The 25890-nt window shown below is 40.3% G+C and overlaps 1 protein-coding gene across 5 annotated transcripts in view; it reads left to right on the plus strand.

Annotated features, from left to right (window-relative positions):
* The window catches only part of schip1 (schwannomin interacting protein 1), a 495227-nt gene that overhangs the window by 385891 nt on the left and 83446 nt on the right, over positions 1–25890 (plus strand). The window contains exon 1 of one of the 5 annotated variants that reach the window (XM_052018697.1): positions 20437–20684. The exons of the other annotated variants lie outside the window; for them this stretch is intronic. Coding sequence (XP_051874657.1) covers positions 20655–20684 — 30 coding nt within the window. The 5' untranslated portion in view covers positions 20437–20654. Of the gene's footprint in view, positions 1–20436; positions 20685–25890 lie in introns of those variants that run through there. 5 annotated transcript variants of the gene reach the window in all.

Raw genomic sequence — 25890 nt, forward strand, 5'->3', positions numbered from 1 at the left:
AATCTTACCTTTTAGTGAAGTGGGGTGATCTCATTCAAAAGAATGACATTGCTGCTTGTTGCTGGCTATTTGTTTTACCCATTCTCTGGCATTTTGTACATGCTCACAACAAATTGTTAAACATAGAACATAGAACAGTGCAGCACAGAACAGGCCCTTCAGCCCACAATGTTGTGCTGACATAACTAATCCCTCCTACTAGAGAATGCCCATATCCCTCCATTGTCCTCTCATTCATGTGCCCATCCAAGCCCCTATTAAAAGCCCCCAATGAATTTGCCTCCACTGCCCTATCAGGCAACGCATTCCAGACATCCATCACTCTCTGAGTAAAAAAAACTTACCCCTCACGTCTCTTCTGAACCTACCCCTTCTAACCTTAAATGCATGCCCTCTGGTGTTGGATAGCTCAATAATGGGGAAAAAGATATTGCTTGTCCACCCTATCTATGCCCCTCATAATTTCATACAATTCCAACAGATCACCCCCTACCCTCTGCCGCTCCAGAGAAAAGAGCCCAAGTTTGTCCAAATTCTCCTGATAGCACATGCCCTCTAATCAAGGCAGCATCCTAGTAAACCTCCTCTGCACCCTTTCTAAAGTCTCAACATCCGTCCCATAGTGAGGTGACCAGAACTGCATGCAATACTCTAAATGCGGCCTAAACAGAATTCTATAGAGATGCATCATAATTTCTTGACTACTATACTCAATACCTCAATTAATGAAAGCCAGCATTCCATAAGCCTTCTTAACCACCCTATCTACCTGTGTAGCCACTTTCAATGAGACATGGGCTTGCACCCGAAGGTCTCTCTGCTCTTCAACACTGTTAAGGGTCTTGCCCTTTAGAGTGTACTGCCTCTTGACATTAGTCCTACCAAGTTGCAACACCTCACATTTATCCGGGTTAAACTCCATCTGCCATTTCTCTGCCCACATCTGAAACTGATCTATATCACGCTGTATCCGTCGCCAGTCTTGTACACGATTCACAACTCCACCAATCGTCGTATCGTCTGCAAAATTACTAACCCACCCATCAACATAGTCATCCAGGATATTTATATATATCACAAACAGCAGAGGTCTCAGTACAGATCCCTGCGGAACACCACTACTCACAGGCCTCCAGCCTGAATAAGTCCCTTCAACCACCACCTTCTGTCTTCTGTGGGCAAACCTCCCACTTTCATACTGCAACTTCTGAGTCTAAAGTCTGCAGCAATAATTAATATATTACCAATGTTCTATCTTCCTGTTCCTTTAAGATTCTTGAATATCTTCCCATGCTTTTTCTTTACTATTCTTTCATTCCTCACTTTTTTTCTGTTTTTTTGTCTTGTTCCTTCCACACACTCACTCTTCCTCTGCAAGCATGTGTAACACACACACAGACACGCACACACACACACGCATACACATACTAACCTTACTTTTGTTATTGGCTATTTTATAACCTGCAAGGTCTCTTTCTAATTCGAATAGATTGAGCTGAGTTATGCTCTGCAGTATTGTGATCTGAGGTGCCCACAGTATGCTAGGTTTGGCTGCACCAATGAATTGTGTAGACTCGTCTGAGAAGGTCTTTTCCTTGGCTGGTGTGCAATACCTTGTGAACCACTGTGTCTGAAGCTCAGTTCCCTTGACTCTTCCTCCTCATACTGTTTGTATAGATCTCGGTATAAAACGTGCTGCTAGGTTCATGGGCTACTGTAAATTCTCCCTTGGTGCAGGTAACTGGTAAAGGATCCAAAGGGAAGTTGATGGGAAAGGGTAAGAGGACTTGTGGGATGACTGTGCTGGGATCCAACATGGGTCTGATGAGCTGAATAAGCTCATTCTATGTACTGTAATAAGAAAGGAATCAGAGAGAGGAAATCTTTGTATTGCCACTATATGTAGTGAATCCTCTTCCCTTTTGCAGCTGAAGCCACAGCTGTCAACATTCCTAAGCTCTGGAATTCCCTCCCTAAACTCCTCCACTTTAAAACTCTCCTTTAAACCTTCCTCTTTCCCAAAGACAGCTGCCTTAAATTTTATTTGATAACACTCCCATGTGGTATTTAGATGTGTGTGCTATATTCATGTTTATTAAATAAAAGAGTTGTTGTTGCTAATGTGACATGAATTAGATTGTTGCAGTATGAAACTGTGGATCAGAATAAGTTGCAGACTTACAGTAAAGTAGTCCATGAGTCTTGCCCAGAGACATCTGTAAGAATTTTCATAACACTTATTGTAAAATTATAATGTTGATGTCATGTTAAATTTGGAAACCATGAGGGCAATGAAAACATATATTTTGAGAAACCCAATAAAATAAACACCATCATTACTTGTCCTATATATAGGACTGGACTGCTTAGGGAAGGCAATGCTACCAGCACTCTGAATTCTTAAAGTGAATTCCAGTGTAGAATCAAAGCAGGAGGCAGCAAAACACTGCTTCACAGGATTTGGTGTATGCTGAAACAGTTGCAATGCAGTGTCTGATACTAATGGATGATACAATGGTAAAGGCATGCAGTGTTCACAACCAATGTTTGCTGGTAGGCCAAATCATGAGGTCACATGCTGACTTGATGCCAGCCTGCCATTTTGCAGCTTGATAATACAGCTAATGTCCATTAGTCAACCTTGCACATGTTCAGTAGCAGGATAAAATACATCTTTTCCCCAACTCACTTTCAACCATTAACACCATGTTAATCTCTCCAATATCTTGTTTATTTCAAAAATGTTGTAAATGTTTTTAAATGTGTTTAACATTTTCAAACAACTTTTAGAAGTATCTGAGGACATCAAGCTGATTACATCTCTATGTAGTTCAGACTGGGACACTTCTGTCAGCCATTTGAAGTAACAATGCAGTTGGGAACACTGGGGAAAGATTTTGCAATGTTTTGGTCAGGTTCTCACAAAGAGGATAACTAAAGGAAAGTGTGCAGTCTTTCATTTGAGTGCAAAATGTGAGTCTTCTATCACTGCCATATGATAAGCTTCAAATTCTCTATAAAGCCCTCTTGATTAGTGTTGGACTCCCAATGTTCCTTGACGTTGCAGTCAGTCTTTGTGGCAGACCTGGCAGTGCATTTAGTGTGCTTATTTATCAATTTATGTTATTTCTGTAAACTGTCCCATCTGCAGCAGATCTCAACCTCTGGCCATCTGCCTTGATGCAGGATGCTTGGTGTCCCAACACAAGTGTAACCCCTGAAGTGCACAAAGCGTAAGTTTCTGAATTGATTAACTGATGGATAGTTTTATCTCTCTGAATTTTTGTTCTTTCATCTCTGCCTGGAAGGGTTGCATTTCTTGGCCATCTGAAAAGCGTATAGCACAATATCTGGATAGGGGGAGGGTGGATAGTAAGAAATGCACACTTACCCCACCTGAAGCTTATAACTCAGAAAAATGTAGGTTAAGAGGAAAGTGGGATGTGGAAAAAAGAGTTGCATGCAATAGGGGTGGAGTGGAGGGGTGGGGGGCATACAGCTTTCTTTGGACTGCATCATCTGACAGAACCAATCATGGTTCTTATCCATTGTAGTTGGGTGATCCAGCCACGTTACCCCAGCTAACTAACTGCTGTTGACTGCATTTTTGCAGCATTCTGTACTGCAATTGAGAGAGAGACAAGTATTTGTGGATATTATCCAGTGTTTGGGTGTTGCGGAGGTCATGGTTGGAACAACCAGTGTACAGTATATGTAAGATAGGGGTCATGATTGACAAACTGTTGCTGGGTTAGTGAGTGGGCTGTGGTGTGGTCAGCGGTGTTTGGATTTTGTGGTACATTTGGTTGGAGATGACAATGGACCACTGACCTTGGCCACTTGCAAGGCAGTCAAATTCTTTGCAGCATGGCATTGAGATCCACTGAGGTTGAAGCCTTGCATTCACCAGGACAGCAGTTTCTACACACTGCTTCATTGTCGGTGTGCCACCTCCAAATAGAGCACGTCATTCCTATTTTCTGCTCCCCAACCAAGACCTTTAATGCAATGTGCAAACATTTTGGAACCAGGTTTCCCTTTTGTGCTGCTATTCTTCAGTGTTTCCCAGGTCTGACTGAGTTGTACCTGTACCAGCCACAATGCACTTCAGATTGGCTTTAATTTATGCCAGCTAGCTTCAATTAGCACTTGTCACTCACGATATTTGGCCCCTTTCTGAGGCATGTAACCAATGTACAGTGAATTTAGCGCTTTGCAATGATCCTGCAATAGGCAAGTAACATGAAGCTGGTGAGCAGCCAGCATTGCAATCAATAGGTGAAGGTTAATTGGACACTCCTATCTCATCACCCTGTTTCAGAAGCTACTCAATTTAGCCTCCAGAAAACCTAGGAAGCAATGAAGAAAACTAATGGGATCAAAACTGCTCCATTTTATATATCTTTTATGGAATCACTGGCATAAACAATTATTGCCAGTTGCAAAGGGAAGGAACATCTCAGTCATGTATGAGTATTATTAGTGCTAGGGGTAGTAGAAATGGAAGGAAGATTGTCCAAAGAATAACAGCTGTGAGTTCTTTTAATCTTGAATGTGAAGTAATAGCAAGTGGATTAATTCAGGCTTATCATGTAATATTTAGATTTTGGACAAATTGAGATCATTGGGATATGTTTAACCCTTTACAATTTGTGATTTGTATTTGTCATTTACAAATGTCACAATAACAAAATTTACTGCCCGCAGTTTGGTGAGTCAAGCAAGAGGTTTGCTGTTCAGAACATAAGACAGTACACCACAGGAACAGGCCCTTTGGTCCACAATGTTGTACCGAATAGTTTGAATGTCATGTGCTTGTTTCTTTAATAGTCTAATGAAACATGGCAAAATTCCTCATTGTTTACAAATTTGTCAGGGCATAATGAAATTAGTAAGTTGAAAATGAATGCAAATACTTACCATTGATAAAATGGTGTAACATGACTTTAGTCTGGAATCAGAAAAATGCACGTTTATGTTGTACGCATAATTATAATGAATAAGTGCGGACTCAGTGAGCTGAAGGGCCTATTTCTGTGCTGTATCGCTCTCTGATTATATGAATCTATGATTTGATTAAATATTGAACTCATAATACTTTGAAATTTTGTTATGGATGATCACACCTATAATATTTCTAAACCAAGTCATCTTTTTAACCAAATCTATCTTCTTAACTGGTCATGGTTCTTCCAATCTATCTCTTGCCTGTCATTAGAAAAGCAAGCTATTTTGCCCTCTGAATTTTTTTCTTTCTATTATAGCTCAGTGCTGAACAAGTACTTAAGGCTTCAGTGAAGAAAGGACCAGCTACATCTTGGCAGTTGTGTCATTTCTTATGGTTAGGGAGTACACAACATAATCCTGGCAACTAGTAGTTCATGAAAATAGAGCATTTTCTCTGCAAGTTTTATTTTATTTATTAATGGCCATTTAATTTATTCCTCCCCAAAATTTCTGGTCCTAGAGAGATAACGATATTACTGTAGGATGGAGTTGTACTGAAGGAATTTACTGAACAATAACCAGGTACAGTGATAAGAGCTGTCATGATGTACTGAGTATAATATTTTAATTTGTAACATGTCACAGAGATATGAATTTAGAACAAGTTAGATAATGTTTCTGCTATATAAATAACATCATTCAAAGCAATTATTATGAATGATGAAAATGATGCAAAGTTTAGCAAGTTAAATCTTACATGATACAGCTGTAGTCAGTTACCAGGATAGGATTAGACAATGATTGCTTCAGATTGTGTCAAATGCTCTCAGCTATGGAGATCAATTGCTGTTTGTTTCCTTAAATTTGAAGTTAATTTGATCTCCTTAAAATGACTGATGATCAGATACATGAGTTGTGTTGTATAATATTGGCTTGGCAAGGTGGGATCAAGCCAGCATGTATTTAAATTGGATTAGTGCTTGATGGGGTAAAATTTAATTTGGTGATAATTTCACCAAAATGACCAACAATAAAACTTCTTTTGGTTTTTCTTTGTGGTATAAACTATTGCCGTAAGTAATTTGTCATATTGCAATTTCTTGAATGCAGTGGTATTGTCAGAAATATCTAAATTTTAAAATATGTTACTTATGTGCGAAGGCTTACTGTCTGGGAGACACAGGACCACAGATGCTGGAACCTGGAGCAAAAACCAAACTGCTGTAGGAACTCAGCTAGTCAAGCAGCATCTGTCGGGTGGGTGGGGCGGGGTAGAAGGAATTGTTGATGTTTTGAGTCAAGACTCAGCATCAGGAATGAGAGTGGAGAAGGAAGATAACTGTTTTAAAGAGGAAAGGGGAGGGATGAGACAGGGGCTAGTAGGTGATAGGTGGACCGAGGAGAGGTGAGGGATGATGGGCTGAAGGAGCCAGCTGGGGAGGGGTGGAGCTGGGAGACAGACAGGTAGGTGATAGGTAGAACATAGAACAGTGCAGCACAGGAATGGGACCTTTGGCCCACCATGTCTATGCTGACCATGATGCCAAATTAAACTAATCCCATCTGCCTGCAAATGGTCCGTATCCCTCCATTTCCTGCCTGTCCATGTGTCTGTTTTACTGTTTCTTAAACATTGCTATCATACCTGCTTCCACCACCTTCCCAGCAGTGTATTCCAGGTACCTACCACTCTCTGTGCATAAAACAAAAAAAACTGCCTCTCACATCTCTTTTCAACTCTTCCTCCTCTAATCTTAAATCTATGCCATCTAGTATTTGACATTTCATATACCATAGAACATAAAGTAGTACAGCACAGGAACAGGCCCTTTGTCAACTATAGAAGCGGACAAGGCAAAAGAAAAGGGGCAGATGAAGCCAGGTGAATGGAGGGGAGGGTGAAGGTGCAGACAGGCTGGAGGGTGATCAGCAGGGACCTAAAATGTCGACAGTTCCTTTCCCCCACTGCTGCTGGACCCACTAAGTTCTTCCAGCAGTTTGTTTCTTATTTTCCTTGGTTTACATGCACATAACAAGTACATTCTGAAACTAATATAGTTAGTGAATGGGAGGAAAAGCCTATCCTCATTTCAGTTCCTGTCAGAATTCCTGTCAATACATTTTGTGACCTCTGCTCTTTCTGTAAACCTTGCTATCTTGCTCCATTTCATTGTGTCATATGCATCAAGTGCTGAATCTATTTTTGATCACTTGAAGCACAAGGGTAATATTCAGAGCCAGGAGAAGGAGGAGAATAGACCAATTAGACTGATTCCCTCAACACATCAGAACATTAATTTATTGGGAAAGACTTCAGAAGCTAGGACTCCGTAAGGTTAGACATATTTCAATTGAGGAAATGAGAACAGAAAATGGTGGAAATATTCAATAGAAAAGAAAAACCTTTGAGACATACAAAATTATACAAAGTCTGTAAAATATATATCAGGAACACTGCTTAAAAGTTAATCCTTGACTGGAAATGAAAACTTGATTTCAACCAAGTGAAAAGCAAATTAAGGCACGAATGAGAAAACTTTTTGTACCACTGGTGACGAACATTAAAAATGGACATCCAGGTAGGGCTTTGGAGGCAATTAATAAGTGTTTCTGAAATGCTACAATGAACACCTGTGTGAATCACAAGTTTGTTCTTTTTCCTGTTATTTGCAATTAATTGTAAGCAAATCATTATTGTGGGTTTGGGATTTCTCTGAACTTTTGACAGCGCAGTATTAAGGCTATGAAATGTGGCTATTGAGCCAATGATGCCGGGAATTTTATTTTTCATGAAAAATCCTCCAAATATTCCACAGTTACTTGTTTTCCCTTTTTTATAAACAAAATATAAATGTTGCAGGAAAGCTTTAATGCATGGATAGAAGAATTTTGTGAATTCAGCAAATGCTCAAGGTCATTACAGAAGGATACAACTTTCTGGAGAAATGAATCTGGTCAGAAAAAACAGATCAGTGCAGGAAACTCTCCTTCCCCTGTTTTAAGATATGGAAACAGGAGATTAAGAGGTTAACCTCTTCACCTGGATCAAAATCTGACTTCAAATTTAGAAAACGAGTTAGGCTTGAGGGAAAGTGGTGATTATTCTTGGATTATTTGGATGAATGCACACTGAACAAATGGCTTATCATCAGCTGAACTGAGACAGCAGTGTAAATAAGCTTGGGGCAAGGGAAGCGGGGTCTTGTGAGTCCAAATTCTGTGTCTCATTCATATTTATTTCCTCCCTACTCTGAAGATAGTAGAATGTACACAGACAATAGAAAGTTATGCTGTTAACTGAGAATCTGCAGTATTTTGCTTGGTTTTATCACGTTGTTATACCTTCCTTTAATGAACACTGTGCTGAAAGCTTTTTAAAACTGTAGACAAAATCCACACAAAATTAAAAACTGGAAAATATTTAAGCCTTCTCCCACCTTCCATTCTCTTTTAATGTACCCGGTGATGGAGGACAAGCTTCTGCAGACAGAGGAGATGTAAGTTTTGACTTTTGCTTTGGGTTATGTTGACTGGTAACAGGAGGGCGCTGCAGGGACCTCAGTGACCCCAAGTTAAGGAGGCAGGAGTTGGAATCAGTTGGACTGATAGCTACTGGAAAATATGTGCATGAAGGACAAGGATTTGCTTGCCCTTGACTCAAACAATGTGGCTTGAACTGCAATCTGACTGGGGTTGTGCAATGTGACAAAGTATGTATCACCCATCTTCATGGGTTTACTTAAATCGAACCACTTCTTACAAAATATATAAGTTTGATGGAAGAAGTTCTTTCTGACCTGCATTCTTCAGGGAGAAAATAGCATGAATTCGTTACTGTAACCATACTTTTTCCACCGTGTTTCCAGTAATGTTGCATGTGTTCTTGTATGTTTTCAGTGCTGCAGCAATGATGATAATATCGGGATTGAATGAGGTACTCTGTGTCAATCTTGCCTTCTCTATTTCTGTGCTTGGTAGTCTGAGGCAGGGATTATTGATTTAAAATTATTTCCAGTAGAGCAGGAAGAAATCTCTTTCTGCAGAGTTTTGTTGGTGCATGGAATGCTTTACCATAGGAGTTGACAAAGACACAGAATGCTGGATCTATTAATGAAAATTGGATAAATATTTGAAGTAGGGAAAGCTATGGGGATCATAAGGCAATGCGATTAGCTTTATATTGCTTTAGCAAGGAGCCAGATATGATTGATCAATTGGTCAAACTGCTGTTTTGTGGATCCTTAGGGTTATAGCAACTCTTATCAACTTGAAGCTGAAAGTAAGACTGAAACTAAATTTGTTTTCATCTGTCCTAAATTAGAATTGGTTTCTGCAGTTAATCACAGAAGTTTAATGTACAATAAGAGGCCATTCAGCCCATCATGCTCAGGTTTTGGTATTAACACCTGTAGTTTCTCTGCTTGATATGCAAGACCATAAGAAATGGGAGCAAGAATAGTCCATTCAGCCCTTCAAGCAGCTCTGCTTTTCACTAAGGTCATGACTGATTTGACCTTTCTCAAGACCACTTTCCCACCCTATCCCCATAATCCTTAACAGTATCATTTTACTGAGTGAAAATCTATTTAACTCAGCTTTGAATATATTCATGTATTCAGCCTCCATGGCTCTTTGGGACAAGGAATTTCAAAGAACATTTAAGAGAAGAATTTTTTCCTCCTCTCGGGTTTAAATAGGTGACGTCTTATTCTGAGACTATGAGGAGAAGCAACCCACCAGCATTTACCCTGTCCAGCCTCCTGAGAATCACTAAGTTCATGTCTCATTCTTCTAAATTCCAATGAGAACAGACACAACCTGTTTAACTGATCCTCATAAGACAATCTTCCAAAGCCAGGATTACCCCAGTGAACTTCTCTGAACCATTTCCACTGATACTCTGTCTTTCCTTAAATATGGTGACCAAAATTGTCCATAGTACTCCTACATGAGGCCTCACTAGTGCTTTGTCCATACTTTTATACTCCAACCCCCTTGAAATAAAGCCAGCATTCCATTGTCCTTCCTGATTACCTGCTGCACCTGTATGCTAATTTCTTGTATGAGGACCCTCAAATCCCTCTGTGCTGCAGTCTTTCTGCATTTTAAATAATCTGTTTTATTATTTTCTTCAAAAAGTAAACAACTTTGCATTTTCTCCTATTATAATCCATTTGCCCACTCACTTAACCTATCAATATTTTTTGTGTAAACTGTTTGTATCTTCCTCACAGCTCCGTTCCCTCCCCACTCCCTTCCCTCCCTGCTCCCTCTGACTTCTGTATTATTTGCAAAGTACATTTGCTTCCTTCCTCTAAGCCATTTGTGTGTATTGTTAATTGGTGATCCCTGTTCCACCCACTGATTACAACGGGATGTCAACCTCAAAATGACCCCTTTATCCCTACTCACTGCTTCCTACCAGGTAGCCAATGCTATATCCATGCTAAAAGTTACCTCAACTCTGAGTTCTTCTGCAGGGATGTAACCTTTCGTGTGGCAACTTGTTGAATGCCATTTAAAACTATAAATATATTACACCTACTTGTTCCCCACTTCACTCTGGCTGATACCTTCTAAATTCTAATAAATTTGTCAGTATTGGCTTTCACTTTGTGAAGCCATATTGACTGCTTAATCAGATTATGATTTTCCAAATTTTTTACTATTACCTCCATAATAATTATTTCTGACATATTTCCAAGAATTGACATTAGCCTAACCAGCTTTTTGTTATCCACCTTTTGCCTCTCATCCTTTTTAATTGAGGATATCGCGTTGGCACTTTCCCAATCCTTTGGTAGCTCTTCAGAACCTAAAGATCTTTGGAAGATTATAATCACTGTATTTATTTTCACTGAAGCTGTTTATTTTGCAATACAGACTATCAACACCGTGGGACTTATCAGCCTTTAGCTCCATACTAATTCTCTAGTGATGGTAATGGTATTGAATCCCTCCCGTGTTATTTTTAGCTATAAAGGGATACTATAGTATCTGCTTCCATAAAGACTGATACAAAATATCTGCTTAACTCATCTACCTTATCTTTATTCCCCATAACTATTTCCTCAGCCTCATTCTCTATGTTCACTTTAAACCTTCTCTTCCTTTTTTGTGTGCTTGTTGTCAATAATCTCTTATTGTCAGTTTTAATATATCTTGTTAGTTTACCTTCACAGTTTATTTGCCCCTTCTTGGTCTTTTTTTTCTTCATTCCTGGATTCTGAATTTATCCAAATCATCAGGCCTACCACTAACTTTTGCTGTCTTGTGTTTCTGTGTATCTGTTTTTAAAGTAATCCTCTTTTCAAATGATTGTTTTTTTTTCTCAGTGTTATTTTACAAAAGTGTCATCTCACAGCTCAATTGGTGAAACTTTGCCTCAATCAGATGATTGCAAATTCACACTTCAAAAGTACCTCATTGTTTTTTTAGAGCACCTTGGGATACCCTGAGGTCACCACACATAAATAAATTCTTTCCTCTTCATTACTTGATACCTTAAGTACATTGGCAAATATAGTTAGATCTATAGTGACCAATTGAATTTATACGCCAATTTGTATAACATTGACTGTCAAATACCATTGCTGCTTAGGGCATCCTCCCAGTATTGTTGAGTAAATGAGATGAACTTCTTTTTGGTTTGGGATAGACAACAAAGCTTCATACTGAATGATATAGCCACCGGAATGTCATTGAACAATAGCCTATTTGCAGGAGGGAAATCAGATGGATTCTCTGGAGCTATTTTTACACACCACTCAAAAGTTGATTCTAAGGGAATGTATATGAAAATAATGAGCTAATATTTCAGTATTGTAAATAGAGACAATTATATACCAAGTTTTAAAAACAGAGAATGTTAGGCAGCATCTGTAGAAAGAGAAATAGACCTGAAATATGAATTCCGATTCTCCTTCTGCAGTTGCCACCTGACCTGCTGAATATTTCCAAAAATTTCCATTTCTATTTCAGATTTCCAGCATCCAGTTTTTTTTATTTTCAAAAGTTAGATTTTTTTTATGACATGAAAATATTTTAAAATTCAGGTACATTTAGATTTACAGTTCATTTAAAACTATTTTGATTTTCTGTCACATCTGTATTTTGGCTTGCACAGAAGCTCCTTAGCTTCACTGTGTTTTCTTGTTGATGCCCTAATGTGTACAATTGCTTGCATATTTGCTGCCTTCCACTATACAACACAATGAGGACACAAATATGTTGTGCTGTATTCTTTTCTTCTAACAAATAACTGTTTAGTGCTTTATTTGAGATCAGTTGTGGGAAGAGTGAAATAACATTATAATGGACCAAATTGTGCTCCTGCTGGCTAGCTGTAGTGTGTGTGTCTGTGCATTCTGTATATGTATCTGTGCACTACAGTGTGGAAATATGGAATGTGTTGGTAGTCGGATAACAACACATTTTGCCTCCTGGCTCTTCGGCAATGAGTCCAGCAATGGTCCTGTGCTAGGGGGCCAGATATATTTTATACATGGCCCCTTTACACCAACCCACAGCCGGCACATCTACTGTGGCCCCATTTATTACATGAGGTTGACAGGCTTCATTAGTAAGGTAAGTGAAGCTAAGTGATAGGAATTTTTCAAATATTCATATGTATTCCAATTGTTTCCAAATGTCTCTGAACATTTGAGGTGTTTAGAAACAATGGGAAAGGTCTTTTGAAAGTACAAGGTGTGAGAAATCATCAGGATTGTCTGAGTGCCTGGCCTTAGGATTTGCTGCCTGAGGCCTAGTTGCCGGTTTGTGGATCATTCTGGTTCGTGGCATGAAAGTGACAGGCCCAAATGGAGTAAGTATCCTCAGATCCTGTGTGGGTCAACTGGCAAGAGTATTTTCAGACTATTTAACCTCTCCCTACTCCAACTTGAGGTTCCATCTGTTTCAAGAAGAGCACAATCATCTCGGTGCCAAAGAAAATAAGGTAATGTGCCTTAATGGTTATCGCCCAGTGACTCTGACTTCCACCATCATGAAGTGCTTGGAGAGGCTGGTCATGGCACATATCAACTCCAGCCTCCCAGACAACCTTGGCCCACTGCAATTCACCTACTGCTGAAACAGGTCCATGGCAAATGCCATCTCCCTGGCCCTGCACTCATTTCTGGAACATCTGGATAACAAAGACACTGATGTCAGACTTCTAAAGCTCTGCCTTCAATACCATAATTCCAAACAAACTCACCTCCAAGACCTAGACCAAACTCCTAGACCTAGGAATTGGCAAACCTCCAACACCTCCCGCACCCCTCCCCCCCCCGCAACTGGGCCCTTTGACTTCCTGAACAACAAACTGCAATCAGTTAGGACAGGCAACATCTCTGCCACGATTATCCTCAACACTGGTGCCCCACAAGGCTGCATCCTCAGTCGGTTAGTTTACTCCCCATGCACTTGTGATTGCATGGCCAGGTTCTGCACTAACTCCATTTACAAGTTTGCGGATGACACCACTGTAGCGGGCCAGATCTCAAATAACAACAAGGGGGCATAAAGGAAGGAGATAGAGAGCCTAGTAGCATGGTGTCAAGACAACAACTTTTCCCTCAACGTCAGCAAAACAAAAGAGCTCCTGTCTGTATCAGTGGTGCTGAGGTGGAGATGGTTGTGAGCTTCAAGTTCCCAGGTGTAAGTGTCACCAACAACTTGTCCTGGTCCAGCCACATAGATGTTGTGACCATGAAAGCACACAAGTGCCTCTACTTTCATAGAAGGCTAACAAAGTTTGGCATGTCCCCAATGGTCCTCACCAATTTTTACAGATACACAATAGAAAGCATCCTATCCAGATACATCACAGCTTGGTATGGCAACTGTTCTGCCCAAGACTACAAGAAATTGTAGACAGTTGTAAACGCATCCCAGTCTGTCATGCAAACCAGCCTCCCCTCCATTGACTCTATCAACACTTCCCGCTGCCTCGGGAAAGCAGCTAACATAATCAAGCACCTCTCCCACTGTGTCATTCTCTCTTCTCCTCTTTCCTCGGGCAGGAGATACAAAAGTTTGAGAACATGTACCACCAGGCTTGTACAAGTTTTTTTTTATCATATCTCAGTACATGTTACAAATAGAAACCAATACCAATTACACTGGAACACACAAAAGGTTAGCACCGTGAAGGGGGTGGGGGGCTTAGAAGCCAAATCAAGGATATGGGCTGGGTCAAGCGTGATCTATCTTGATATCTTCTTGAACATCATTCTGACTTGCTGCATAGAAGTTTTGAAATTTATTTCTCAAACAATGTAAAATTATAATTTCAACACATGCTTGTTTGGAGTTAGTGAGTATACCAGCTCTATAATTAATCTTATGTATTTAAGATTGAGATGACTAAAAAGTGATTGCATATTTGCAGTTGGAAGAGTATTCACATTTTGGCAAGTTGCATTTTGAAAATTTGTGCTTTGAGGAGTTAATAATATAATATATCCCACTCAAATAAAAATTTTAATTAAAGGATATTGCTTAAGGGAACTTGGATGGCACGGTGGGTTAGCATATTATCATTTCATCTTGGGTTTTGGGACTTTGGTTTATAATTTCAGTCTTAAGTGTTAGTGCATAATTTGACAATGAATTAGAAATTTCATTCAAAATGATGGTTCTGAAAGCAACTTGCATTTAAATAGCACTTTTAATTAAAAAAAATGACCCAAGGCACTTCACAAACAGATGCAAAGAGAAAGACAGCTAGCCAGGAAAGAGGAGATTAGGAGGATTCACTGAAAGCATTGCCAAAGAAGTAAGTTATGAGAAGATATTTAATTGTAAATATGTTTAAGATGATTAACGTTTGACTCACTAGAGATGACCCAGAGTAAAGGGGTGAATGCATATTAAGTCTGAGTCAGAAGAATGGAACATTTAAGGACAGAGAAGGCTGGAGGAAATTTCAGACACAGTTTGGAACAAGGTCCAGGATAGGTTTGTATACCAGGATGAACATTTGCATTTTTGTTGAGAGCTAGTGCAGATCAATCATAAGGATGAGTGTGGGATAGCTTACAGAATAATAGAATGGTTGTTGTTTATCATGGCTGGAGAACTAGTGTCTGTTAGGGCTGTGAAGGACTGGGTCAAGTCAAAGGCATGGAAAAGAGTTTGTGTGGGTGGGTGCTGAGGTTGGACAGTCATTGGAAATGTTGCACAGATGGAAAGGCTATTGGACTCAAAACTCAGCACATAGTTTAAAATAAGCATATAAGACAGAAGAGCAGGATTAGGCCATTCAGCCCTTCGAGTCTGCTTGGCCATTCGATCATGGCTGATTTATTTTTCCCTCTCAACCCCATTCTCCTGCCTTCTCCTCGTAACCTTTGAGGCGCTTACTAATCAAGAAACTCCACTTTAAATATACCCAATAACTTGGCCTCCACAGCCCTCTGTGGCAATGAATTCCACAGATTCACCACCCCCGGCTAAAGAAATTCCTCCTCATCTCTGTTCTAAAAGGACATCCTTCTATTCTGAGGCTGTGCCCTCTGATCCTAGACTCTCCAACTACTGGAAACATCCTCTCCACATCCACTCTATCCAGGCCGTTCAATATTCGGTAGGTTTCAATGAGATCCCCCCTCATCCTTCTAAACTCCAGTGAGTACAGGCCCAGAGCCATCAAACACTCCTCATATGTTACCCCTTTCATTCCTAGGATCATTCTCTAAAAAAAATTCCTCTGGACCCTCTACAATGCCAGCACCTCCTTCCTTAGATATGGGGCCCAAAACTGCTCGCAATACTCCAAGTGTGGTTTGACCAACACCTTATAAAGCCTCAGCATTACATCCTTGCTTTTATATTCTAGTCCTCTTAAAATGAATGCTAACATTGCATTTGTCTTCCTTACTACTGACTTAACTGTCAGGGAATCCTGCACTAGGACTCCCAAGTCCCCTTGCATCTCCAATTTCTGAATTCGCTCCCCACGTAGAAAATAGTCTGCTCCTTTATTCCTTCTTCCAAAGTGCATGACCATACACCTCCCTACACTGTATTCCATCTGCCACTTCTCTGCCCATTCTCCCAACCTGTCCAAGTCCTTCTGCAGACTCCCTGCTTCCTCAACACTACCTGCCACTCTACCTATCTTTGTCTCATCCGCAAACTTGCCGATAAAGCCATCAATTCCAACATCCAGATCACTGATATGTAAAAAGTAGCGGACCCAACACCAACCCCTGAGGAACACCACTAGTCATCGGCAGCAAACCTGAAAAGGCCCCCTTTATTCCCACTCTTTGCGTTCTGCCAGTCAGCCAATCTTCTATCCATGCTAGTACCTTTCCTGTAATACCATAGGCTCCTATCTTGTTTAGCAGCATCATGTGTGGCACCTTGTGAAAGGCCTTCTGAAAATCCATGTAAACATCATCCACTGACTCTCCTTTGTCTATCCTGCCTGTTACTTCCTCAAAGAATTCCAATAGGTTTGTCAGACAAGATTTCCCTTTAAGAATACTATGCTGACTTAGCCCTATTTTGTCATGAGCTTCCAAGTACCCTGAAACCTCATCCTTAACATCTTACCAACCACTGAAGTCAGGCTAACTGGCCTATAATTTCCTGTCTTTTGCCTCCCTCCCTTCTTAAAGGGTGGAGTGACATTGCGATTTTCCAGTCCTCCAGAACCACTCCTGACTCCGGTGATTCTTGAAAGATCACTACCAATGCCTCCACAATCTCTTCAGTTAACTCTTTCAGAACCCTGGGGTGTAGTCCATCCCGTCCAGGTGACTTATCTGTCTTCGGCCCTTTCAGCTTCCCAAGCACCTTCTCCTTAGAACGAGTGACTACACTCACTCTGCCCCCTGACTCTCTCAAATTTCGGGCATGTTGCTGGTGTCTTCCACAGTGAAGAGTGACACAAAATACTTATTCAGTTTGTCCACCATTTCTCTGTCCCCCAATACTATCTCTCCAGCATCATTTTCCTGCAGTCCGATGTCCACTCTTGCCTCTCTTTTACTCTTTTTATATATCTAATAAAAATTTTTGGTATCCTCTTTTATATTATTGGCTAGCTTACTTTCATATTTCATCTCTTCTCCCCTTATTGCTTTTTTTAGTTGCCTTCTGTTGGTTTTTAAAAGCTTCCCAATCCTCTAGCTTCCCACTAATTTTTGCAATATTGTATGCCCTCTCTTTTGCTCTTATGCTGTCTTGTCAGCCACAGTTGCCTCATCTTCCCTTTAGAATGCTGCTGCTTCTTTGGGATGAACTGAAACTGCATCTTCCGAATTACTCCCAGATACTCCTGCCATTGCTGCTGTACCGTCATCCCAGCTAGGGTCCCCTTCCAATCAACTTTGGCCAGCTCCTCTCTCATGCCTCTGTAGTTATCTTTACTCAACTGTAATACCGATTAAACCCTCTCAAACTGCATGGTGAATTCTATCAGATTATGATCACTGCCTCCTAAGGGTTCCTTTACTTTAAGCTCCCTAATCAAATCTAGTTCATTGCACAGCACCAAATCTAGAATTGCCTTCTCCCTAGTGGGCTCAACCATAGTCTGCTCTAAAAAGCCATCTTGTAGGCATTCTACAAATTTCTTCTCTGGAATCCAGTACCAACTTGATTTTCCCAATCTACCTGCATATTGAAATCCTCCATGACTACTGTAACATTGCCTCTCTTACATGCCTTTTCTATCTCCTGTTGTAATTTGTACCTTACATCCTGGCTACTGTTCGGAGGCCTGTATATAATTCCCATCAGGGTCTTTTTACCCTTGCAGTTTCTTGACTCTACCCACAAGGATTCTACATCTTCTGATCCAGTGTCACTTATTGCAAAGGATTTGATTTCACTTTTTACCAACAGAGCCACCCCACCCACTCTGCCCACCTGCCTGTCTTTTCGATAGGATGTGTATCCTTAGATGTTTAGCTCCCATCTGTGATCTTCTTTCAACCATGACTCTGTGATGCCCACGTCATAGCTGCCAATTTCTAACTGCACTATGAGCTCAACTACCTTGTTTCATATACTGCATGCATTCAGATATAACACATTCAATGTTGTATTCACCACCCTTCTTCTCAAAGTTGTCTTCATGTTGCCTGAAGTTAAATTCTTATCCCTTTCTAAACTTTCTGGCTTATTCTTTATTCTGGAGACTTCAGTAACCTCTCCTGCACTCTCCTTCCCTTTTACTTTATCCATACTTTTCCAATCTGTTGAAAGCCCCCCCCCCCCCCCCCCAACTATTGGTGCCAAGGGTTTGAATGGTTTGGATTCATATCAAAAGAGCAGAGTCTGTGGTGAGAACAGAAGGCAGATCAAGCTGAAGATCTTGCTTGGAAGTGTTGCATGGTCAATTAACCCATCCAAAAGCCTCTAAAACAGTAAGAAGGCAAGATGTGGTCAAGTATAAAGCTTTAGGCTATTTTTGATATGATAGTTCAGTGAAGTGACAAGAAGCCATTTGTTGAGGTACTGTGACTAGCTGGCTCTGTTTAAAAGATAATTTGGAACCTGGTCAGTGGAGTAAGGGCATCATGATGAAACAGATCAACTGTTGTGGCGAAGTCAAGGAGGACAGAGGGGTCCTCTGTCTAAAGAAAGATTTGTTGTTATATAGGTCCTTCCTTAAGATGTCCCAATGAAGTATTGGTACTGGTTTGTTATTGTCACTTGTACCGAGGTACAGTGAAAAACATGTCTTCAATACTGATCGTACAGGTCAATTCATTACACAGTGCAGTTACATTGAATTAGTACAGAGTGCATTGAGGTAGTATAGGTAAAAACAATAACAGTACAGAGTAAAGTGTCACAGCTACAGAGAAAGTGCAGTGCAATAAGGTGCAAGGTCACAATAAGGTAGATTGTGAGGTCAGAGTCCATCTCATTGTATAAGGGAACTGCTCAATAGTCTTATCACAGTGGGGTAGAAGCTGTCCTTAAGCCTGGTGGTACTTGCTCTCAGGCTCCTGTATCTTCTACCCGATGGAAGAGGAGAGAAGAGAGAATGACCCAGGTGGGTGGGGTCTTTGATTAAGTACTTTAGAAATATAGTTTCTGTTGAAGTGTCAGAGACATGGCAACTGATACACACACATCAAACTCCCCAAATGACTCTGATAATGACAAAACAACCTGCTCCAATGTTGATTGAGGGGTAAGTACTGGGCAGGTCATATTCCATATCATCACAATTTATACTATGTGTTGTTGGTGGAGCTTTGGCTCTGTGAGAAGAATGGAATACCACTGAAAGAATTCATTTGGAATACCAGGTGACTTGGAAGATGAATCATACGGTATTTAAGAAATGGATGTTGGATATCAGATGTTATTTATTTTATGGGGAAGTAGGGAAATTCACACTGATGTATAAGGATATTTTATCTAGAACTGGGACAGAAGGAAGGTTGTTACCCGACTGTGCTTCTGCTGATGGTGATATGGGCAAACTGGAAAGTGGTTGTTGCTCAGCTTTGATACTTTTCATCCAAGTAAAAGTAAAGTTTGTATTAAAATTAAAATAAGTTTGTTGTAGATTGCCAAACAGCCATATTGGATTATTTCTTTCTCGTGATAAGTTGGCTTATAACTTGCAGAAGTCCACAATATATCTGTGTTCTATAATATTTCTTTTTAATTGGTTGGGGGGGGGAACATACACAAGATGAGGAGGATTCTTCACCATAGTGATTTATTATTATCTGGAATGTGAATCCTGAAGGACTAGTGGAAACAGATTGAAAGAGGAACTTTCAGGAGAAAACTATATAAATACAGAAAGAAATTTGAGGGCTATGGGGAAGGGGCAGGGACGTAGGTTTTATTAGTTGGCTCTTTCAAAAAGTAGGCACGGGAAAGGTGATCCTTGAGGCATAATGTGGTAGAAAACCTCTTGTGATATATCATTCTATAATTGATGCAGAAGTTTCTTTCTTTCCAGTTAATTAAAATATAGTTGTGTTGCCTATGAAAATTGTACAAGTCCAAGCACTTGTATTACAGTTATCTGTAATTTAAAGTTGAGATGTGAAAACATCTCTCAACATAATTATTTGAAATAATTCCATAACCATAAAAAAACCTAAATTGTACAGTGCTGCAGTCAATGCTCTCAGAAGCAAGAATTGTTCCATCATTTCTATGGGATAAATATTGTAAATGGACATGTGCTTGTGTCAGTATGAAGGAGTTAAATATGAATGCTAGCTTTTGATAGTTTATAGTTACATTTGTATGTGCAGGATTCGTGCCTGAGGTCTAAATTCACTCAATTATACCATTGATTTGCCTTTTGTCTTCTTCTATTTGATGGACACTAGAATTTTTCCACATCAGCGAGCTCCTTTCACAACCCACCAAAAGGTCACGCCCGCCTCAAAACAGCTCTGTTTCCCTGTGTGACTACAGTATAATTGGCTGATTGTGTTCGTGGTGGTTGACTCACCCCTCCCCCATTGCCGTCCCAGATAGATGCTGGCTCCCTGAGGAGAATTGTTGCGATCCACTCTGCTCCTCACAGACGAAAGCAGAGCCATTACGCAGGTTGCAGCTGCAGCAGAAGCATCCATTTTTGTCTGATACCAGCTTCGTGCCTTGCAGGGATTGGCATTTATCCTCCCAGATGCTTTAAATCTGAATTGTGTACGACAGCTCTTAATTCTTTTAGTCAGTCGTGGCAGCTTTTCATATCATGCGCTGAGATGGTACACCAGGAGAACTGTGCTTATCAGGTAAAGATGTCGTGATGCATGGAGAGGTGCACTTGAAGGCTGCCTAGCTTGCTTTTTGCCCAGCAGCAGGTTGCTGGATTGTGTTTTCTGCTTATTCTTCATTATTTTGTGTCATGGGGGGGGAGAAAACAGTAGTTGAATGTTTTTGAAATTAATCTTTTGAAATAGACCTTAATGGCAGCATGTAAAGCTTACACCACTGTGCAGTTCACTGCAGAATTTATTGTGCGTGCATGTAGGAGGGGAGGGGAAAGAAGGAAGAATCAATTACAGAGCCAGAGGGAAGTTAAATCCATCAGATTAAGTCATTGTTCCAGATCAATATATGCAGTATCACAAAACATTAATTGATATTTTAGTTATATAATTACAAAAATGCATTTGGGACAGTAGGCAAATTGCCCAGTATCAATTAAAGTTTTATCCTGGTATGCTATTCCTGTAACTAATGAGTTCATGTCCTTAGTGAATTCAGACTAGGGCAGAGCTTGTATAGCAACATTTCCTTGCAATTTGAAAGTTGTTATCTCTTGTTAAATGTATATAAGGTCTGGGAATATTTATATAATTGGGGATCATCCTATTTAAAAACATGTGCATTCCTAATAATTCCTAAATTAAGTTTTGATAGAAACAGATTTGGATTACTTTGATTGATGCAATGACAATTCTAATAGCAATTTCAATCTATCAGTAACCAAACATTTTCAAAGGTAAATCAAAGCTAACTGGATATGCAGAAGTAAGTGCCCTAAAAGGACATGGTTTGTTCAGTAGCTGGAATTCACGGGAGGCCAGTGTTTGGGCAGTAGCAGATATTTTTATAAGATAAGATAAGATTTCTTTATTAGTCACATGTACATCGAAACACACAGTGAAATACATCTTTTGTGTAGAGTGTTCTGGGGGCAGCCCGCAAGTGTCGCCACGCTTCTGGCGCCAACATCGCACAGTAAGTCGGGGCCATCATCAATGATCAATTTCAAAAGCACAATGTGATGCTTCAAATTTGTATCTGACCAGGAAAAAAATGAATAAACATTCATTTTCCTCAAGGGTAGTCAGAATATTTTTAGTATAATAATTTCACCTTCCTCTCTGAATGCATTTAATCTATTGTAACAAATGTTCAAATGGTTTTCAAGAAAATAGATGGCAAGGCATATAATATTTAAAGCAGTAGGATACTGAATACCTACCATGCTTTGACAATCATGTCCAGATTTGATTACAGAGCTTGAAGGGGAATATTCAATTCTCCTTGGCTTTGTAGGAAAAGAGCTACTAGGATGATTGCAGGAGTAATGAGGAAGCATTGAGGCAACATGAGCTTACCTGACATCCAAGAAGAAATCAATATCAATAAAGTTTTGCATACAGTTGATGGCATAAACATAATGGCCTAGAAATTCAGTTGTATAGAGCCTGTTCTTCAAGTGCTAAATGTCTTCCTGAGTCTTTGACATGCTGGACAGAAAATGTATGCCCTTTTGCATATCAGGGTGTGCTGTCTGTCAAAAGATGTCAGAAGGTTATGTCCACATCTGAAGTGGGCATTAGGACCAGAACATAAGCAGGTGGTTTCTCCTGTTATTTTGTACATTTTTGGAGCTCCCACTTGCAATCAATTTGCCCTGAAACAAGAATTTATGATTTTACTCAGAATTTATTGCTCAACTTAATCATTAATTACTTTTGCCTGCAAATTGACTGCCATGATTCCTACATTACAAGTCTGGCTATACTTCAGAAGCACTTCATTAGTTGTAAAGTACTTTGAGATATTCTGAATTTGTGAGCGGCACTGTATAAGTGCACATTCTTTGTAATAATTTCTCATAGTTTTGGCCCAAGATAAAGGATGTCCAATTGCAGCCACTGAGCACATTCTGTAATAAAAGATATCTCCTCCACAGCCCCAAGCCTCTGCACTTTCATGTGCCATTAATTTTTACAATCTGCATTTGCATTTGAAATAACCAGACATCTTTAGGATGCAAATTTATTTTATTGCAGTTCTGATTATGCTTCAGAGACAGATTGGAGTGTACTTTTATATATTTCACATAGGATCTTGTACGACATATTGAAACAGCCAGCATTTTAGCTGAAGGTGAGCCTTGTCTGAGAGCTGCACAGCACATCCTCATTCTTGGTTATTTGAGATTTGGTGATTTGAACTCTTGTTCCTCAGTTGTATTCTGCCAGTCAATGGCCCAGTCAGAATTGTGGGGAAGTGGCTGTGGGTTGATATGTGGTGAACTTCAGGGTAACAAGAAGCTGCTAGATGGCACCAAATGCATGCTTATCAGTACCAAGAAAGTTTTGGGAACCTTTTCCAGAAGGAATAGATGGGGGATCTAACCATAGCTTATGATGCTCAGATGAGTACAGAACTTCCTGATCCTACAACAAGTAAAGAAGTAAAAGCAGCTCATATCTCCACCCACTAAAATCCCTCTACTGTGCTATGTGGCGAGATCAAATTCATTGCTTAGGTTGTAGGCACTTATTGCTGGACAAGCATGTTTAAAGAAATAGTCCATTAATGTCATCATTTGGACATCCTGACCAATTGCTGAACCTTTATAGTGCAGAATCATGCAAGATGTCAGCAGATAAGGTACCCAGTCCAATTTTAACAGATGTGCTGGTGGGCATTATTACAGATGTGACAAATGAATCAGAGTTTCATTGTACTAATGACTTTGTAACTCAGTTGTCATGTACTACAATAAAGAATATATCTTTAAAAACTATATACTTTTCAGACTTTAAGTGTAATGCTGGATGAAGTAGCTCTTTGTTGTATGGGTCTGTAATTCTGCAGAATGAAGTCCTTAACTCTACAACTATAGGCAGAGCTAACTAATCATGTAACCAGCTGAGCAGATCTGATTATATTCAGTCTTGGATGGTGGTGACCAATTTAAAAAAGATAACTGAAGAAGGATACCTCAAAAATATCCTGATCTGCAAAAATGGCAAAGCCCAGCATATGGTAGCTGAGAAAAGGCTTTAGTGACAGGTGCAAAGGGAAGATCTATTTCTGTCTCCTATGAGACAGATCTAATTAATCTGCAGCAAATTCATTCACACCATTTATTACCATGAAATGAATAAGCACACCAAAATACATCACAAGCAAAGGGTACAAACAACACCCTGATAACAGGCAGGATAGATGAAGGAGAGTCAGTGGATGTTGTTTACATGGATTTTCAGAAGGCCTTTCACAAGGTGCCACACATGAGGCTGCTAAACAAGATAGGAGCCTATGGTATTACAGGAAAGGTACTAGCATGGATAGAAGATTGGCTGACTGGCAGAACGCAAAGAGTGGGAATAAAGGGGGCCTTTTCAGGTTTGCTGCCGATGACTAGTGGTGTTCCTCAGGGGTTGGTGTTGGGTCCGCTTCTTTTTACATATCAGTGATCTGGATGTTGGAATTAATGGCTTTATGGGCAAGTTTGCGGATGAGACAAAGATAGGTAGAGTGGCAGGTAGTGTTGAGGAAGCAGGGAGTCTACAGAAGGACTTGGACAGGTTGGGAGAATGGGCAGAGAAGTGGCAGATGGAATACAGTGTAGGAAGGTGTATGGTCATGCACTTTGGAAGAAGGAATAAAGGCACAGACTATTTTCTAAACGGGGAGTGAATTCAGAAATTGGAGATGCAAAGGGACTTATGGAATCCTGTACTAGGACTCCCAAAGGTTAATTTGCAGGTTGAGTCAGTAGTAAGGAAGGCAAATGTAATGTTTGCATTCATTTCGAGAGGATTAGAATATAAAAGCAAGCATGTAATGCTGAGGCTTTATGAGATGTTGGTCAGACCACATTTGCAATATTGTGAGCAGTTTTGGGCCTTGTATCTAAAGAAGGATGTGCTGGCATTGGAGAGGGTCCAGAGGAGGTTTACAAGAGTGATCCTGTGACTGAAGGAAAGGGTTAACGTATGAGGAACGTTTGATGGATCTGGGCCTGTACTCGCTGGAGTTCAGAAGGATGAGGGGGAATCTCATTGAAACCTATTGAATATTGAAAGGCCTGGATAGAGTGGATGTGGAGAGGATGTTTCCAGTAGTGAGAGAGTCTAGGACCAGAGGGCACAGCCTCAGAATAGAAGGACGTCTTTTTAGACAGAGATGAGGAGGAATTTCTTTAGCCAGAGGGTGTTGAATCTGTGGAATTCATTGCCACAGAGATCTGTGGAGGCCAAGTTATTCGGTATATTTAAAGCAGAGGTTGATAGGTTCTTGATTAGTAAGGGCGTCAAAGGTTACGGGAGAAGGCAAGAGAATGGGGTTGAGAGAGGAAAATAAATCAGCCATGATCGAATGACAGAGCAGACTCAAAGGGCCGAATGGCCTAATTCTGCTCGTCTGTCTTATGGTCTTATTATAATGCTCTAGATCAAACTGTACCCCACTCAAACTTGTTTCAGTTCAGCTTCAGTGCTGGACAGATTGAAAATTTGCAGTTATATCCTGTTCACAAAAAAGCATGTCAAATCCAATCCTGCCAATTACTACTTGCAAGAATCAGAATTCAGTCATTAGCAAAGTGATGGAAGATGTTGTGGACAATGCTATTGAGCAGCATTTCCTCATTATTACTCTGCTTTGGATCTTCAGGTTCTCATAAGGACCTCTCAATTCCAGATCTCATTGCCACCTTGGTCCAAATTTGGACAAAAGGACTGAATTCCAGAAGTAAGGTGAAAAAGACCACCTTTGATTTTAGGACAGCGTTTGATAGAGTATGGCATTGAAGAACCTGGGTAAAATGATAACCTGAATGAGAAATACCTGACTCAAGGAAAGACTACTGTAGTTGTTGGGGGCCGATCACCCCTGTCCCTGACCATGCTGGAGAAGTCCTTCAGGGCAATCCCCTGAACTCAACCAACTTCACCTTTTTATCTAAGAGCATGCTTTCATTATTTTTCATAGTGGGGAGCCGGGAGGTATTGTTGCAGCTATATAGGACCCTGGTCAGACCCCACTTGGAGTACTGTGTTCAGTTCTGGTCACCTCACTACAGGAAGGATGTGGAAGCCATAGAAAGGGTGCAGAGGAGATTTACAAGGATGCTGCCTGGAATGCAGAGCATGCCTTATGAAAGCAGGTTGTGGGAACTCGGCCTTTTCTTCTTGGAGTGACGGAGGATGAGGGGGGACCTGATAGAGGTATATAAGATGATGA

This window comes from Pristis pectinata, chromosome 6, assembly GCF_009764475.1.
Source record: "Pristis pectinata isolate sPriPec2 chromosome 6, sPriPec2.1.pri, whole genome shotgun sequence".
Classification (NCBI taxonomy): domain Eukaryota; kingdom Metazoa; phylum Chordata; class Chondrichthyes; order Rhinopristiformes; family Pristidae; genus Pristis; species Pristis pectinata.